The sequence below is a fragment of the Theobroma cacao genome, chromosome 2, assembly GCF_053813885.1.
Source record: "Theobroma cacao isolate CCN51 chromosome 2, ASM5381388v1, whole genome shotgun sequence".
Taxonomy (NCBI): Eukaryota; Viridiplantae; Streptophyta; class Magnoliopsida; order Malvales; family Malvaceae; genus Theobroma; species Theobroma cacao.
This window is the reverse complement of record NC_142640.1, coordinates 49,609,178-49,625,686: the sequence shown is the minus strand read 5'-3', so window position 1 is coordinate 49,625,686 and position 16,509 is coordinate 49,609,178. Positions and strand designations below refer to the sequence as shown.

Here is a 16,509-nt window from a genome sequence, read left to right as displayed (position 1 = left end):
TCGTCCACGTGTTTGTTAATTTTGAAGTTTTTTTTTTTTTTATATATAATATTTACAAATTATTTTTTATTATTTTAAACCAAATTATTATATTTTTATTTTAAATTAAATAAATTTTAATTATTTTAAATTAAAATATCATTTATTATATATTATTTTGATCTAATATATTGATATATTATAATAAAATAATAACATAAATTATATTTTTGACTCTTTATATATTTTAATTAATAATAATTAATTATAAATTATAAAAATATATTAACTTAATAAAAATGTAAAAATTTAATTAATTATAAAAAATAAAAAAATTAAATTTTTTAATAATTTAAAAAAAATTATCAAACATTATGTCTCACATTCATAATTAAAAAAATAAGTACTACCATTAATATTGTTAAATGGGCTCAATCCAATTGTAGATGTAGCCAATCAAGCCCGCCTTCTCAACAGGCCCAGGACACTCTGTGATATTGGCTCAGTTCATATGTAGCCAAGAGTTTCACTGAAATGGATTTTACAGAAAAACAATACAAATCGTTAAGGGGAAATATACATTACATATTATCAGTTTCAACAGACATGAAGACAAAGCATCCAAGTGGCAGATGCCGGCCATCATATGGCTAATAAGTATATAGACAAATTGCAGAAAAAGCAACCAAGAACATCGATTAAGTAGCGCGATGATTCAGAGATTCATTAGTGATGTGAAATCTTGTAATAAAGGATTAAGATGATGGCAAGGACGAGAGCTACGATTATCGAGACAACAATCCATTTGTTCTTGGTAATCCTCCGTGACATGGTAGTTAAGACTTTCTTACTCTTGTCGATAGCATTATCAACCTCATACAGCTGCAAAAGACAACAAAGAAATAAAATCAACAATCCATGTGTGTGAATTTTAGCCTTAGTTCTTCAATAAGAGATGTGAATAAATATGGTATGTATGAGAAGCTGGCTAAGCATGTCCCCAACCGACACAAGAGAGACTAGAGAGATATCGAGATTCCCTGATAAAGAGCAATAAGCTTCAGCAGTTAACTTCGATCGGTACACAAGCGTTTGGATCAGAAATAATACCTTGTTATGGGAATGTAGGAGAGTCTGGCGTTGTTGATGCAAATCTTCAAGGATAGAGACACCAAGCTCTTCTGTCTCCAGAATAGTTCTTCTACTCTCCTTAATTCTGTCACTCGACTGATTTAGTCTCTCCACTGACATTGACAACCTTTCTCTTTGATCAGCAGAAACCTGTACCATCGGTTACCGCTCAATAAAATTTTTTTCACCAAATAGCTTAACAGTTAAGAATAAACATTTGTATTTCATACAGAATCAATGGTAAATCAAACATATTTAGCAATCATCAAATGTGGGAAACTGAGAATGAAACTTCAACAAACAGTGAAAAATGCAAAGTAGCAACTGACACTGATTAATGAGAAGATTTGAAATTGAGAAGGCATGAACGATCTTCATAATGCCTAACTACTAACAAATACGTCTATCAAATTCCACCTTCCCCAACTTCCTAAAACGGGAGCCCCAGTGCATGAGGCTCTCCAATTGCAAGGTCTAGGGAGGGCCAAATATATGCAGCCTTCCCCCTGCTGTGCAAGAAGCTGCTTCTGTGAGACTGTGACTAAAGTTGCACCAAGGCTAACTCGCTCTCCCCCAATTAACCGTGACCACAGACTCGTGGTGCAACAAGGGTAAATGAATAAGATCTACATTTTCTTCGAGCAACATATAAAAAGGTGGACACAAGTGACAGTAGATGCATAGAGTTACACCAAGTGATCATTCCTCAAACATCCTAAATTATAGAATCAAAATCAAACACAGTTTTCCTGAAAGAAATTGAAAAAAGATATAAGGAGATGATATATGATCCAGGAATTTACCGCGTGAGCATCAGCCATCCCCGCTTCCAACAACTCATCATGAGCAGCCTGATTAGCATTGGGTGAAGAAATTCTCTTGAATTCCTTCTTCAACTTATTCAGATCAGACTTATATTCCCTTAATTTAGCAAGAAGCGTTACCTTTATCCCTGGCTGCAAACTCCTTGCCTCCAGGTCCATTTTCCGAATCTACCAAAAAAACAAATAAAATAAAAACAAAAACAACCAAAAAAAAAGGCAAAAGCAAAGAACATAAACGACCATATCCACGAACATCACAGTACCAGGACATCAGCCTCATCAATCCCAGAATTTATCTCGGAAAACTTCTGCTTCTTCTGTTCTGTAAAAGGTTGTCAACCATAAAAAATTTTCCTTAAAAGGGAAACCCATTTTTCGTTTGTTTTTGAAATGGATTGTGGAAGTACCTGCATCGAGAATCAGGGCAGTAGAATTGCATTTACGGGAGAGGTTAGCCGAGAGTTCACAGTACTGTCGTTCGTACCCTTCGAACACCTCACTCATCTTCGGAAATTTCTCAGACAAGATCAGATTCACCCAGGGAAAAGGTCACGAAAAGAACAAAAGATTTAGATCTGATTAGGAAAAACTCTTGCTGATTGTTGGGGGGGTTTAGGTAAGGTAATTAACTTTTACCCAACTGTTTATAGAGAGAAGAGGATAGGAAGAGAATTTAATTGACTTTTTTTTTTTTTTTTTCGTGTGAGGAACCGTAAAACTGACATGGATATAGCGACCTTCTTCAGGACAGCTAGATTCTCTCTCTCGTGTTTGTTACTACTTCGTTGGTCGTCTTGACCCTCGACCCCTTTGCTTCCAAAACGGTGCGTTTTACTCTATTCCCAATTCCATTGACAATCATTTCTTTATTGCTTAGTGAGATCCATCCCGTTGAAAGGAGAGGACAATATTTTCCAAGTAAGAATGATTCCAAGGTCTATGAGATCGATTTCAGAGAGTTTATCACCTCCCTCGAATGTAAGATACCGGTAAAATATTTTACATTCGTAAAAATTTTCTCGGTTCCAAACAGAAAAACAGACTGAACCTTACCGAACATGTCAATGGGGAGATCGAGGAAGCTAGAACCTGAAATAGGACATGGTAAAAGTTGGAAAACAGAACCTTGACCCTTTTTCCTGCATGGAAAGATTGAATTATGAAAAATCTCCATAGTGGGATGATTAGGAAAAGAGGATTAAGAAGATTTCTTCAGGCAGCAGTTGGTATCCACAATCATTAACAACTAGGTCCCAAATCTTGACCATGGTTGCCACTGGTTGCAGAGCCAAATTTTGATCCATGGACGAGCATTTTTGTGGAAAATTGAGTGATATATAGAACAAGTAACAAGTGGAGTGAGAACTAAGTGCTTCACTACTATTCCAAGTAAAAAAATCTTCTAATTCTATGCTTCTTCTATACATCAATGAGCAAAGGCAATCTATAGGGTTACATCCAAGGGGCAGAAATCGGATTTCCCCTTCCAGATTTTCCAACTAATCGGATAAATGAATCGGATGAATCCTTCTCACTGCAGGAACACCGTATACAGACTAAGAGTACCATGTAACATCTTTACGGAATACCATACACAGTACATTTTGGCAAGGTTCCATAGGGGCAGCAATGAGAAGTAGCACCAACCGAAAGAAGAATAAACAGGGAATTATAAACTGACCAACTTATCAACATTTCTAGGGAAGGCTCTATCTACCAGTTCCCTATCCATGTTACCATTTTTGCATCCAGTACCTCCAAAGAATGCTAGTTGGTGAATCTGTAGCCGCACCACCTAACACATTCCAGCGTCTCAATGCAGAACACCTCCAAAAATAGCAATGTATTGCGTGTGTGATTCTATGGCACGCACTGACAAAACTCTTTTCAAGCGGCCAACCGTACATAATGTTAACCTCCTGCACTAGCTCCTTCAGGGGCAGCTGTTTCATTTGAAGGAACAGACGCCATTTCTCCAGACACTACACCACCAGTTTCGCCATGCTTGGGCAATGATTGTTCCAGATCCTGATCAGGGAAAACCTCAGACTGCATAGATGGCGCAATGTTATTCACATGTAGCCATGTCAGTTCCCACAAGCTATCTCCACCAAGGGCACTCCTCTGCATGAGTACTCCCCTTGTCTTCATTACAAGCAACATGTGCTTAAGGAGCTCAAGGACTAGCTCCTGAAGCTTCTCGCTTTTCTTACCTCTGATTTTTACCTTCATATATTTTTCCATTCGGCTGAGCACGCCAAGCCATAATTTGCAGAATGTTGTTAACTGTGAGAGCTCATAGAGTAACTGTAAAAACACTTTTGAAAGGAGCTTCATGGCAAGAATAAGTGTGCCTTCCATGTTTCGGTAGTCTTTTTGGTGTCCCTGAGCAATTTCAAGCACGTCATCAAGCATTGTGAAGATTACAAGATCGAAACATTGTAACCATAAACCATGCGAAATATGGATCCCATCCACTGCTGTCAAGCACTTCTGCAAGGATAGAAGAGCATGGTTTCTGACCTCTTCTCTCTGGTCCAAACAAACTTTTCTTAGTCCCTGCACAAGCCTCAGCCACAAATCACCAATATCCTGAAACATCTTTGCAAGATCCTCCTCCCCCATTGCTTCCTTAGCCTCATTGGCCCACCTTGCCAAACAATCAACAGAACCTGACATAAGATCCAGTGCTCGTACAGACCTCTCTGCCTGTCCAACGCGAGACTCAGCAAACTGCCTCGCAGCATCTACACAGAGACCATAATTGGCTGGGAGCAAGTGAGCCCCATCAGACATAATAAATAATAGTGCATCAAAACCTGCTTCAGAAGCTTCTGGATGCCGGGCTGTGATGGAAAGTAAAGATGTGATTGTACGCCACCCCATCTGGGATCTAATATGGGTAGCATTTGCCTTCACTAGGCGACTTACTTCCTGTGTAATTTGCTCACAGTATGCATCAGCCACTCGAGCATCAAGCTTCAAGACAAGTTGCAGGGACCTCAAAAGTTCATCAGCGAGATTCTCTTTATAAGGAAGCAGCCGTTGGCAAATTCGAAGAAGCCCAAAAACAGCCTTCTCTACCAAAGCACAAGGCATAACAGTTGATTGAACAATATTTGCTATGTGCTCATAGACACCCTGCCACAGGAGCACAATCCTATCACGGTTGTTCAGGGTGATTGCAATAAGCAACTCCAGGCAGAAAACTGCAGTGTCTTCATCCTCAGGTGAGCTATTCCCTTTCTGGGGCCGCCCTGCAGCCCAAATTAGGGCTCGTGCTAGCTGCAACAAAGATTCAGCTTGCAAAAACTTACTCTCAGTAAATATGCTGTCAATATGGCATTTTTGAATTGTCTGAAGCGTGCGTTGATGAGCAGCAAGTTGTTGTTCAGTCGGCTGTGATCTTGGCTCCTCTGTTTCAAGAGATAAAAGCTGACTGAACCGACCCATCAATCCAGAGGATCTCCTGGGGGTTCCTATGGACTGTATGTGGGCTGAGGATAAAGAATTTGTAATTGGCTTTCCATGACTGGGGTCTGCAGAGAGCTCTGATTCATCAGCCGCATCACTGGCTACACGCGCTGGAAGAAGCCCCAGCTTGTGCAGTCGTAAGATGCAATCCAGTATATTCCTCCAACCTGTGCGAATATAATCTCCATATCGATTTGCAATAGTAAAAACAGTTACAGTTGCCATCCTGGCTTTGGTGTCATCACCAAAAGCTAACACTGGTTCCTCAACAGACGATGGATTCAAAAGGGTTGTAAACTTGCACAGAGACACGACCAGGTCATCCAGTACATCTTCAAGATGATGGCATGCAGAAATTTTTGCAACAGCTAAAAATCCATCAATACAGGTCTGGTAAACATCTTCATGTTCAGCATGATCAAATACAACAGAGATAGCAGCAATTGTTGGACCTGACATTATAGCAAACATATCATGGTCAAGGTAGGCTCTGGAATCAGCTATAATGAATGGTGCTGTTTTCTTAGACTTGTGCATCAAATCAATCCACCGACTTGGGGTCATTTCAGGGTAGCCAAAGCCTTGCTCTGGAGTTGTGCGGATCTCATTCTTGCAGATCGAGTGGTATAGTTCTGACAGAAACTCTCGTGGCAGATCATTGCCTCCATTAATATGCCTATTATTCCGAATGAAATCCTCCTCTGTCATCTTTTTCTTTACTTGGACATTGTGCTGATCTGTGTTGAGCATTATAAGTGAATATGATAATAACAGAGCAGCATCCTTGTTAACAAGAATCTGCGGTGATTGTTCATAGTACCTCTCAGAAAATGCCTCCAGCACCCTTTGTATCTTCTGTGATTCTCCAGGCAAGCGAAAAGTTTCCAGAAAGAGTCGTAGTGCAGTATCCAGATTCATATCTTGGAAATCAAAAGTCCCAGCAAATTCATGAAGAACCTGAACACAGAAATCATCATGATTTCCCAGGAAATCCCCAACAAGGTTCTTATCTAAACCAGCAGTGTACCTGAAAAAGCAAGCCACACTTTGGGGGTCAAGTTTGTCGGGCAAAAGATGTGTTCCTTGGAGAAACTCTAACCCTTTTTTTGGGTCACGGTTAAAGTGATCAGCTCCAATCATCAACCTTCTCTTGATATATTTTCTCCGCCGGACAAATGGAACCCAATGACTGGGATCACCATAGCTATCACACTTCACCATCCAGAATGGTGTATATTCCTCAAGACTAACGGGCGCATACTCTGAACTAACTGATCCATTGCCGATCCTCTCAGCCATTCCCTGGATAACAGCAATTAAACCGTCCAAGGCAAGAATGTGCATTGCTGACAACGGGCAGTTCACTGGGAATGCACTCTTTGACAACAAATTAGCAAGATCTTCAAACACATTGCTGCAAGTTATATCACAATCTAAATTAGCATACATCTCCACCATAAATGTTTTCTGCCTGCAGAAATCAACAAGGGCTTCCATGGCCACCTCCTGCTGCTGGTATGAAGCTCCATATTTGCCTTGTGCAAGCCTCAGAATTACACAGGAAAAGAAAGCCTCGAGCTGTAATTTGAGTTCTGTACGCAGATGGTGATACAAATTTAGAACAATGCTACATACCATTGAAAGAATCAGTGGACTCATGGACAAGCCAAATTGCATCAGATTACGAAATAATTCATCCTGAATCAAGCTCAATAACCGTGGGTGACGACGGAAGGAAGGCCCACCCAATTCTATGGCAGAGTTAATCAGGCCCAAGGCAAAAAGCGGCACATCTTCATCAAATGCTAGGGTATTTGAACGGGGACCCATTCCCACGTGCTCAGCAGCATTTAATAAAGAACACAAGAAATGAAATATCTCAACCATGCAGGGGACACCATAGAGCTCTGTCATGAGGTGCAAATCATATGGAACTGTCGCCTTTCCATTACCAGCTACTACCATACTTTCTTCCCTTGCAGTTGCTACCAGACCTGCAGAACCATTGGATGCAAAACTTCCAGAAGATGCTTGACCATCATACTCAGTGCCATTTCCATTCTCCACTTTTTTAGCCCCAAATGCATAATCATTATCTATCCCACCAAGCTGCAAAGGAAGAACCGTAGACTTCTCAGTTTTGTCAATGGTGCCATTCACCTCATCATATGAAACTGAAGAAAGGGGTTCTAGCTCACCTTCATCAAACCTCAGCAATAATAACATCTAGTAATTACCATAGAAACAAACAAACATACTGCAAGGCATATCTAAGGTGCCCCACACAGAACAGACTAAGGTCAGAGAGCAATATGGTAGCTCTCACTACCATTACCTACAATATATGTTATGAAGCTTCAACAACCTACACATATAGACAGACATGAACAAAATGTTTTTCTGTTGCCTAACTACCAAAGCATCAGTAGAGAAAGTTAATTCAAAGTAAGCTTTATTTTCAATACGTTTTTAAAAATGTTGAGCCTGAATAGATGACACGGAGTACTGATTAAAATCATTACCATAAAAATTAAACAAAATTGAAGAAATATCAATTTGGCTTCTGGCATCTTTTCTTTTCTTCAACTTCAAGCAGGCAATAGGAAATAAGATAAAAGGAGAGCTTGAAGCCAAAAGAAGAGGAACAATGGAACAAATACTAACCTCTTGTTTAGCAGTGCCAGTTCTGTTAACCAAGGCATGTTCTGTGTTGTCAACATTTGAAAGGTGTGAAAATATACACCTCACAAGTTCATGCATCGTGTGGCGTGCTATCCGCTGTAACAACTCACCTTTCTTCTCTGCTTGGTGAACTATACGAAAGCAAGTGTTAACTATTGTGCAAACATGCTGATTACTCAACATAACTGAGGCTTTACTTTTCATGCAAGCAAGAAGAACCTGAAGAATCTTCATCAGTACCACTTCTTCTGATGCAGGATCTGTCACCTCAAATCGACAGCTAGTCACAGCATCAACTACCAAACGCATAGCATCTTCAACATTAACAGTATTTTGATCAATCACATCAAGGGTTAAAATTTTGTGAAGCGAAGATAGTGCAACACCAGTGATTGGTGCACCAGTTTCATCCGATCGAATCACATCCAGAAAAGGCTGGAGATACACAGCAGGGTTGATGGTATGCCACTGAAGCTGCCACAAGAAAATTTGCTTCCGTAATGCCTTCAATGACTGAATTAAAGAGTGTTCTAGCTGATCATCACCTGACATGTATCGACCACCCCATCTTACATTTCTCCTCATGACAGCTAATACAGCACCTACTTCTGAATTAATCATACATGCTAAAGTAGCTTTGCTAGAGCATGTAGTATCACAGTCCTCAGGTTCCTCTTCAATTGCCTTGATCCCAGATTGCAGCTTTAGACGCCCCATTTCTGAGTGATATTCTGTCTGGAACCTAAGGCCTTTCTATATTTACTAACTGCTAGAAAAGAGAGCACAGGGACCCCACCAGAGCATACCCTTCACAATTTACAAAGACATCCATTATATTATAAACAAGGTCATTAACCATTTCATATACTGAAAACATCAACTAATACTTAAAACTACAAAGAGGAATAAAATAAAAAAGAATCCAAAAAGTAGCCTCAGAAGATACAACTAATATGTAGAAGACTTCATAAGCGAGCAAGATAGCATGCATAAAGTGACATGTGCAAACATAATAGGTGCATGTAAGCATGTATGGTCATACTGCCAAGCAAAGAGACAGACTAAAAAAGACATCTAAATGCACCAGAAAAGCAAAAGAAACAAGAGAAGGAAAATACTTGATGATATACTATAAAATATGGGCTAAAGCCAGCTTCTCCTACTGATGCACAGAACCTCTAAATTGATGCATAAAATATGCTTATCACATATGAATGCCTGCATTAAACTTTATAGCCTACCAAACTTGCAGTTCCAAGAAAACAAAAGAAATAAACAGTGTTCAAGGTATCTTTGGTTTCTGATTTAAAAGTTAGCAATACATAGTGATCAAACAAGCACACTTAAGTTTCTAAGACATAAAAAAATGAAAAACTAACAGAACAACACCAGCACTTCTTCCTCCCAATATCAATAAACACCAACCACCCAGCCCTGCAACGTTACTACCAGAAGCTACCACTCAACCTTATTGCTTCCTCCCATCAACCAACTCTTTCACCAGTGCTATGACATTAATTACCGCTCCCCACCTTGAAAACCACAAACACCACTGAAATCTCATTAAGTTATTTAATCCTAAAACTATTGCGAGAATCTAAGGCACCCTAAAAAGGCAATTATAAAGCTCAACAACCCACATACCAGTTTGAGCAGATATGGACAGCCCTAAAAGGAAATTCACTTGTTTATTTTATACAGAAAAAATACCCTAGAAATAACAAACAATCATAATCATCAAAAGAAATTGACCATTAAACCCATTATAAGAAGTCTTAAACTTAAATAACAAAATGCAATTATACAGAAGCTGTGGAACCACTAACAACTATCATATATGTAAAACAAAATTAAGATTCTAAAAGTACAAAACAAGTCATTTCTTTACATAGTTTCAATGCAATTCTAAAAGAATTCACTGAAACTTACATGCACATCATCTCAAAGACAAGTAACAAAGTTTCCTCAGTTTAAACACTACGCTCTAATTGGTGGTTGCTTTAGCTAAATATGTTTTCAAAGTTGTTTGGTTACAAAAGCAACTACCAATATTTTAAAACAATTTAAAATAAAAAACTTAATTAGTGAATAACAAAATTATGTTTGAAAACTTGTTGCACTTTAACTATTTGCTCATTCTTAATCGTATATGAATTTGCTTTCTACTCTTAAAAAACAGAAAGCAAGTGGCAAGAAACATAAAACAACCAACCAAACAGAGCCTAATTGTAAATATAACGAGTGAAAGAAAATTATTTAAAACCATCTGGCTATATATCATAGTTAAGAGATCTAGCATAAATGAAATAAATGCAAAGATAAAAAAAATAACTCCAGATCAAAACTTAATCAACTGAGAAACTAACACAGATCTAATCCACCAGTTCGGCATTAATAAAACATGATAAAATAGAAGGAAAAAAAAAACCAACTTGAAATTCCAAATACATATCACTCATAGTTTCGGGTCAACTTTCAAAACAGAAAATAAAATTTCGAAATCGTGTCATTTTCCATTTTCGTTTCATTTCCTTTCTTCAACTTCAAACTGCTGCTCAATGCGTATAAAATTACAACCAAAAAGAAAGGAAAAAAAATTTTGAAAAAAGAGGCAAGAAATTAAGCGCATTAAATCGTAGAAGATGAAATTGAGATGAGATCAAGGGACAAAAACAACTTACCTTTGCGGATCGAAACAGTGAGATCCAACAATGAATGGATTTTTCTTTTTCTTTTTCTTTTTCTTTCTTTATTTATTTTTTTTTCCTTCCTCTGTGAGAGAGAAAAAAGAGAGGATGGGGAACGAGGAAAGCAAAGCCGAGACCTGACACAGACTGAAAATGAAAGTGAGAATTTTAATTTCCATAAAAGCCCCTTTAAATTTCGCTTTTCCTTTTATTTTTTTATTTTTTTAAAAATATTTATAGGGACGCGAAGAAAAGATGGTGCTGAAATAACCAATAAAACCTCCTGAAGTTTATCTTATCAAATTAAATGTTTTTTCTTTAATTTTTAATCAATTATCCAATTAATTTTCTAATTCGTAACGAAGATAAAACAAATTTTATTCTCAATTATATTTATCATTATTTATATAAATTTAATTTTTTATAAAAAAGGTATATATATAAAAATGTAATCTAACGAATTTTTATCTCTAATTAGTAAGTCAAGTCATGAAATAAGGATTCAATTGAATAAAGTAAAAAAAAAACTCAATTGAATATAATTAAAAAAATAAAATGTTAATTCAAATTTTTTTTATTATTTTTATCTTTTTATTTTTTAATAAAATTTTTAAATTGTGCTCCTTTTTTTTTTTGAAAAATAGCAGCAGTATTTAAAGCCAGAATTGTCTCTATTTCCAGAGGAGATGGGAGATTAATCAATTTGCCGAAGAAATGGGCCTTCTACTTTTCAAGTGGGATAAGGCCTTTTTTGCATGTCTACAACCATTAACCGAAGCATATGCATTCACGTGAGAAAAGAAAAGCATAAAATGACTAAACATAAACAGCAACTACAACTAGTTTTACTGATTTTCCTCACCCTTTACCTCATCTGGCCGGATGCCCAACCAAAGCAAATAAGGACTTCTGGTTGTTAATGACATCCAGCAACTCCTGTATTTGCTTCAGGTGAAATGCCAATTCACTGCAGAACTGCTCTCGAAATAGAAATAAGATCACCATCAGTAGCAGACTGTTGGAAATACAGAAAACCAACTTTGCCAAACAATGGAGTACATAAGCTACATTAAAGAAAGGGGAATCTGACATAAAATTTTAGCAGAATATCAGGTAAGGTGAATGGCAAAGATTGTCTGAATCAACTCCACATATTTAAATCAAATATTCCGCAGCAGCACCATTAAACTGAAAAACTTAAAACATGTAGTATCTAGCGTGCACTCAACTCAGTGAACACTAATTTGTCCACTGGCTAGAAGGGAGTAGCAGCGTGATATCCATTGCTAAATCTAGAACCCTATGCCATTATCTTAGCAGACCTCACATAGAGGCTATCTACAACCTTGCCAATGTTGGAGATGGTTTCCAGTGTTGCAGGGTAGATGGCATCAGTCTTGGGATCGTCAAATATGACGAGGCATCCAGCACCCTGATCCAGAGTTCCTGCAAACTTCTTATCCAGAATCATCTGAGAAAGTTTCTTCTCCACATGATCTACGGGCAATTCAATCAGCTCAGCAATATGTGCGATCTCAACCCTTGAGAAAGGCTCAATCAATCTGCAGAGGTTCTGCTCCAATAAAGTGTCGTACAGGGAAGAAAGGTGCCTGTGAACAATAGGATCTTCCTCTAGTTGGGCCTTGAAATCACGAAGAGCAATCTCAAAAAGCTTCAGGGAACGTTTTGCATGGGCATCAGCAACAGCTTTCATGGCATCAAGTTCAGGCCCCACATATTGTAGCCCTGCCTTGGATGATATTATACCAGCAACATCATCAGCCTGGCTCACCATTATTTTGCACAACAACATATACTTGAGGCTAAATACTGCACGCGGATCTTCAAGAGCATTGAAAGCTTCAAATGCTTCAAAGAAATAGCTATAAGCAGTTTTGTAATCCTTCTCCTCTGCATGGAGGATTCCACTCTGCAAATCTATATTACCCTGCTGAGCTGGTGGCACGTAAATTGCATTTGCTGCTGTTCTTGCAGCTGTTAGGGATGCCTTAGCTTTAGGCAGGTTTCGGAGAGAGAAATGAAGCTTACTTTCCAACAAATCTATGTCCACAAGCAGCAGCTTGTCATCCAACCTTCTGACCTCCTTGATTAGGCCAGAAAGGAGATTCAGTGCTTCTGAGTACTCCTTGTTCTCCATCAAAAGAGCTGCAAGCTTTGCTTCAACTCGTTGCCGTAAGAAAGTTCGCTTCTCAGCACGAGTCCACTGCACCACCTCTTTACAAAGAGAAATCTGGAGATCTGACGTTCCTGGTATTTTAGCTACATCATCAATTATACCACGGACAATCTTGGCAGTTTTTGCCTTTGGAATTAATGCAAAAAAGGGCCTCAATTGGGTCAGAAGGCTTCTGAGCTCCTCTGCCCTGTTCTCTTGTCTAAGAAGATCTGAGAGATTTGTTATGGCCTGCTCTTTAATCCGCAGAGCATCAGGAGCAGATGAGGGATTTTCTAGTACACGGTAAAGGATCGAGATGGCTTCAGACGGTGTCTTGGCTTCTAGGGCCTGAGCAATTGAATCAGTGGTTGCTGGGAGATATGATGAAGACATTGTCAATGCTTAGAAATTCCAAATCCTGCAAAATGAATGATTCAATTTGAGATAGATTAACTTGCATCAAGAATTAAATTCCATAATTAAATTAATTAATCATACTTTTATCTGGCTAAAAGTTTTAAGTACAAAAAGTAATACAAAAGTAAAGTACCCCAAGAAGTTACTAGCTACTTTGACAACATGGATTGCAGCCCTTTTACTTAGTAAAATACTGAACTAACTCACCAAATGAAACAGTCAATAGGAACTTAATAGCAACTAATTAAATTATCTCATCACTCAAAAGAAAGACAAACATCCTCAACCAAATAACTATGTTTACAAACCAGAACTATTCTTAAAGGGCCAACTCCAACCTTCACAGGCCTTACAACCATTCATTCAAAATTTAGAAGACAAAACATTTTATTATTCATTCCCCTTTGGACATGTTTCGACAGTCTTAGCAATCATTGTCTGTCTTCCCATGTGCCGTTCACAGATATACTATAAAATAGTGATGGAATTAGCAACTCTTTGGACGATATACAATACATATTTGCAACTACAAAGCATGTCATTTGCTAAAGGTATCAATATATTGCAAAAGAACAAGGAAAAAGTGTCTCAGGGTTCTTTTACATGATCTCCACTTACCCAGTTCAAGCTATTCTTCAACAGGCCTCAAATATTATGGAGTGTAGTTCCTCACAGAAGCAATAGCCATGTGACATTAAAACCAAGCACTAATGAGCGGCCACAATAGAATACTTAAACCCTTACAAGTCCCAATCAAATGATGACAAATTGCAAGTGTCATAATTACATTTGAGAAGTGTGAATATCAACAACATTTGAAGTTCCAATTATTTAGCTATCCAATGTTCTATTTCTTGCTAACAAAGGAGGCAAAGGGCTAAGCCACATAATAGTGTATTCGAAAGTGATTGTAGCAAAAAGTTTTACTCAACTGATCTGCCCTATTTTGGAGGGGGTTTTCCCCTAAATTTTGGAGGTGAAACAAATTACGAACCCCTCTGGATCGCCTTGAAAATCCACTCCTTAATCTCTCTCAAATCAGGAGGATATAAGAGTAAACAGCGAAGAATTACACCTTCTGCTCCCTTTTCTACCAGGCAAAATTTAACTTTACCAACAATCTTCATTCAGGATATAATAATGAGAATAGCAAACAAGCCCTCTATTCTACTCATTCTCTTGTCCTTTCCATTCCTAAACAACCCATTGTTTCTTCTGCTCACTTCTAATCTCCTCAATTTCCCACCCTTTTACTCCATTTCTTTACCTTCAGAATTCCTAACACAAGTCTACTATCAGTGCAATGAAACCCAACCAACAATATGACATGGTTCAAAGGGGAAATTAGTACCCACTTAGAACCTTAGAAGCTAACCAGCAGAAACCTATGAAGCTGTCTTATGTCTGTGTCAGACATCAACAGGTCTGCTATGAATCTAACATAGTTTAATATTGGCCAAAAAAATAACCAAAAAAAATAAATAACATAATATTTATTTTATTTGACATTGATTTGACACCAGAAATCAGAACAACAGCAGGAAGAAAAAGGGATAACACCGCCGATTGCACAGAGAAATGAGTTAACAAAGAGGGAAATCAGCAGGAAAATTTCAAAGAATAATCATAGAACAAACTGAAAACAAGATTTAAAGTAAAAAAGATTCGAAAACAAAAACTTCGGTAGTTAAAAGAAAAATTAGCAGAAATATCTTGAATCTGATGGGAATTTAACAGGAAAAAAAATAAAAAATGAGCTACGACAAATCAAATTCCTACGAATCTTGAAGTAAAGAGTAAACTAGAAATGTTGAAAAATCGTACCTCAAACCAGAGCAAGAAAATGGACGAATTGATCAATCCCCCAGTCTCACGCTTCCTTTCTTGCGTTTGATTGTATGCCCTGATTTCTTAGTTCCACTTTTGCTTTTGGTCCGACTTAGGTAACAAGAAATTTCTGTCGATTTAAAAATTTGCGATTTGCTTTGTTGGCCTTTGGGCTTCGAAGTGGTTGTGTACCTTGGGCCTTTCACACATCCAATTTAAAAAAGTTCGATAAATTGAAAAAAATTAAGTATTTTTCTAAATATTTTACGTTCTTAAAAAATATAAATTTAATGTAATTAAATAACAGTTTAAAAAAACTATTGAATGCATTACATAGTTTTTAATTAATTAAGATATTCAATATTTTTCATTAAAAATTTTCACATCACGTAATTTTTAAAATTAACCATCAAATTGCATTGGAATATATTCATATTTATTGGATATAAGATTTTTTTTTGGAATACATATAGCATAGCTGGGCAGTATTTTTCTAATTAAAATGTAATATTAATTCAAATAACTAAAGTAACAAATAAAAAAAATAAAACCAACTACCAAATATAAAATTTACATCCAATTGGAATAGAATATAATGAAAACCTTATCCCAAAAATATTATATATATATATATATATATTAAAATGGATATTATATGTCTATTGCAATTGTTACGTTTAGAAGTATGCAAATTTAAATCGAATTAAAAAATCAAAATAAATCTAAGTGAGTTTGATTTCTTTAATCTGGTTAGTTCGTTATTCACTTATTTTAGTTAATTAAGTTTGGTTAGAACATTTAATTGGTTTAATTTTTTGTTCTAAATTTTTCCAACCAAAGTAATTGAATTAACCGAATTGAGTAGTACTTAAAAAGGTAAGTGAGCTTTGAATTCAAAAAACAAAACAAAATTATTCATTCTTTATTATTCAATTAAAAAAATAAAAATCTCAATATGAGATCGTGTTAAAAAATCCTACATCCTCACATTTTTTTTCTTTATTTTCATGAGTTTGGTTTTCGATAACCGAATTAAACTAACCAAAATAGTTCGATGTTTCGTTTTTTTTTTTTTTTTGTTATCAAACATTTTCGGTTTAGTTTCGATTTTTTTAGAAGAGGAGTTTAGTTTTTTTTATTTTGAAAATTCTAGAACTGATTTTATTGAACTAACTGTTTGTACATCCTCAGTTGCATTTGAAAATCTAGCAATATTTCTCGTGTTTGGTCAAATTACGAAATCTCATGTCAAATAGATAACAATGAGCCTTAAGCTTATAAACATGAGTGTTTTATGTATTGATAATTTAAC

The 16,509-nt window shown here is 36.8% G+C and overlaps 3 protein-coding genes across 5 annotated transcripts; all 3 read right to left on the bottom strand.

Annotated features, from left to right (window-relative positions):
- Positions 1–491: 491 nt before the first annotated feature.
- Positions 492–2,749, bottom strand: VTI1B (Vesicle transport v-SNARE family protein). The gene is made up of 5 exons (XM_007045936.3): positions 2,342–2,749; positions 2,198–2,256; positions 1,914–2,102; positions 1,090–1,260; positions 492–861 (listed from the first exon to the last, which is right to left on the bottom strand). The coding sequence occupies exons 1-5, from the start codon at positions 2,436–2,438 to the stop codon at positions 706–708; spliced, it is 672 nt and encodes a 223-aa protein (XP_007045998.1). The 5' UTR covers positions 2,439–2,749; the 3' UTR covers positions 492–705.
- Positions 2,750–3,293: 544 nt separating this feature from the next.
- Positions 3,294–10,936, bottom strand: GN (sec7 domain-containing protein). 2 transcript variants are annotated; one of them, XM_007045935.3, is made up of 3 exons: positions 10,772–10,936; positions 8,073–8,897; positions 3,294–7,517 (listed from the first exon to the last, which is right to left on the bottom strand). In XM_007045935.3, the coding sequence occupies exons 2-3, from the start codon at positions 8,805–8,807 to the stop codon at positions 3,846–3,848; spliced, it is 4,407 nt and encodes a 1,468-aa protein (XP_007045997.3). In that variant the 5' UTR covers positions 8,808–8,897; positions 10,772–10,936; the 3' UTR covers positions 3,294–3,845. The 2 variants fall into 2 exon arrangements, with proteins under 2 accessions (XP_007045997.3, XP_017971039.2); XM_018115550.2 differs by lacking the exon at positions 10,772–10,936 and having other exon boundaries at positions 8,073–8,221; positions 8,310–8,438.
- A 910-nt stretch (positions 10,937–11,846) lies between these two features.
- On the bottom strand, positions 11,847–15,347 carry ATS9 (non-ATPase subunit 9). Of its 2 annotated transcripts, none has more exons than XM_007045934.3 (2): positions 15,195–15,347; positions 11,847–13,371 (listed from the first exon to the last, which is right to left on the bottom strand). In XM_007045934.3, the coding sequence occupies exon 2, from the start codon at positions 13,344–13,346 to the stop codon at positions 12,078–12,080; it is 1,269 nt and encodes a 422-aa protein (XP_007045996.3). In that variant the 5' UTR covers positions 13,347–13,371; positions 15,195–15,347; the 3' UTR covers positions 11,847–12,077. The 2 variants fall into 2 exon arrangements, with proteins under 2 accessions (XP_007045996.3, XP_088659942.1); XM_088803816.1 differs by lacking the exon at positions 15,195–15,347 and adding an exon at positions 13,989–14,712.
- Between the last annotated feature and the right edge of the window lie 1,162 nt (positions 15,348–16,509).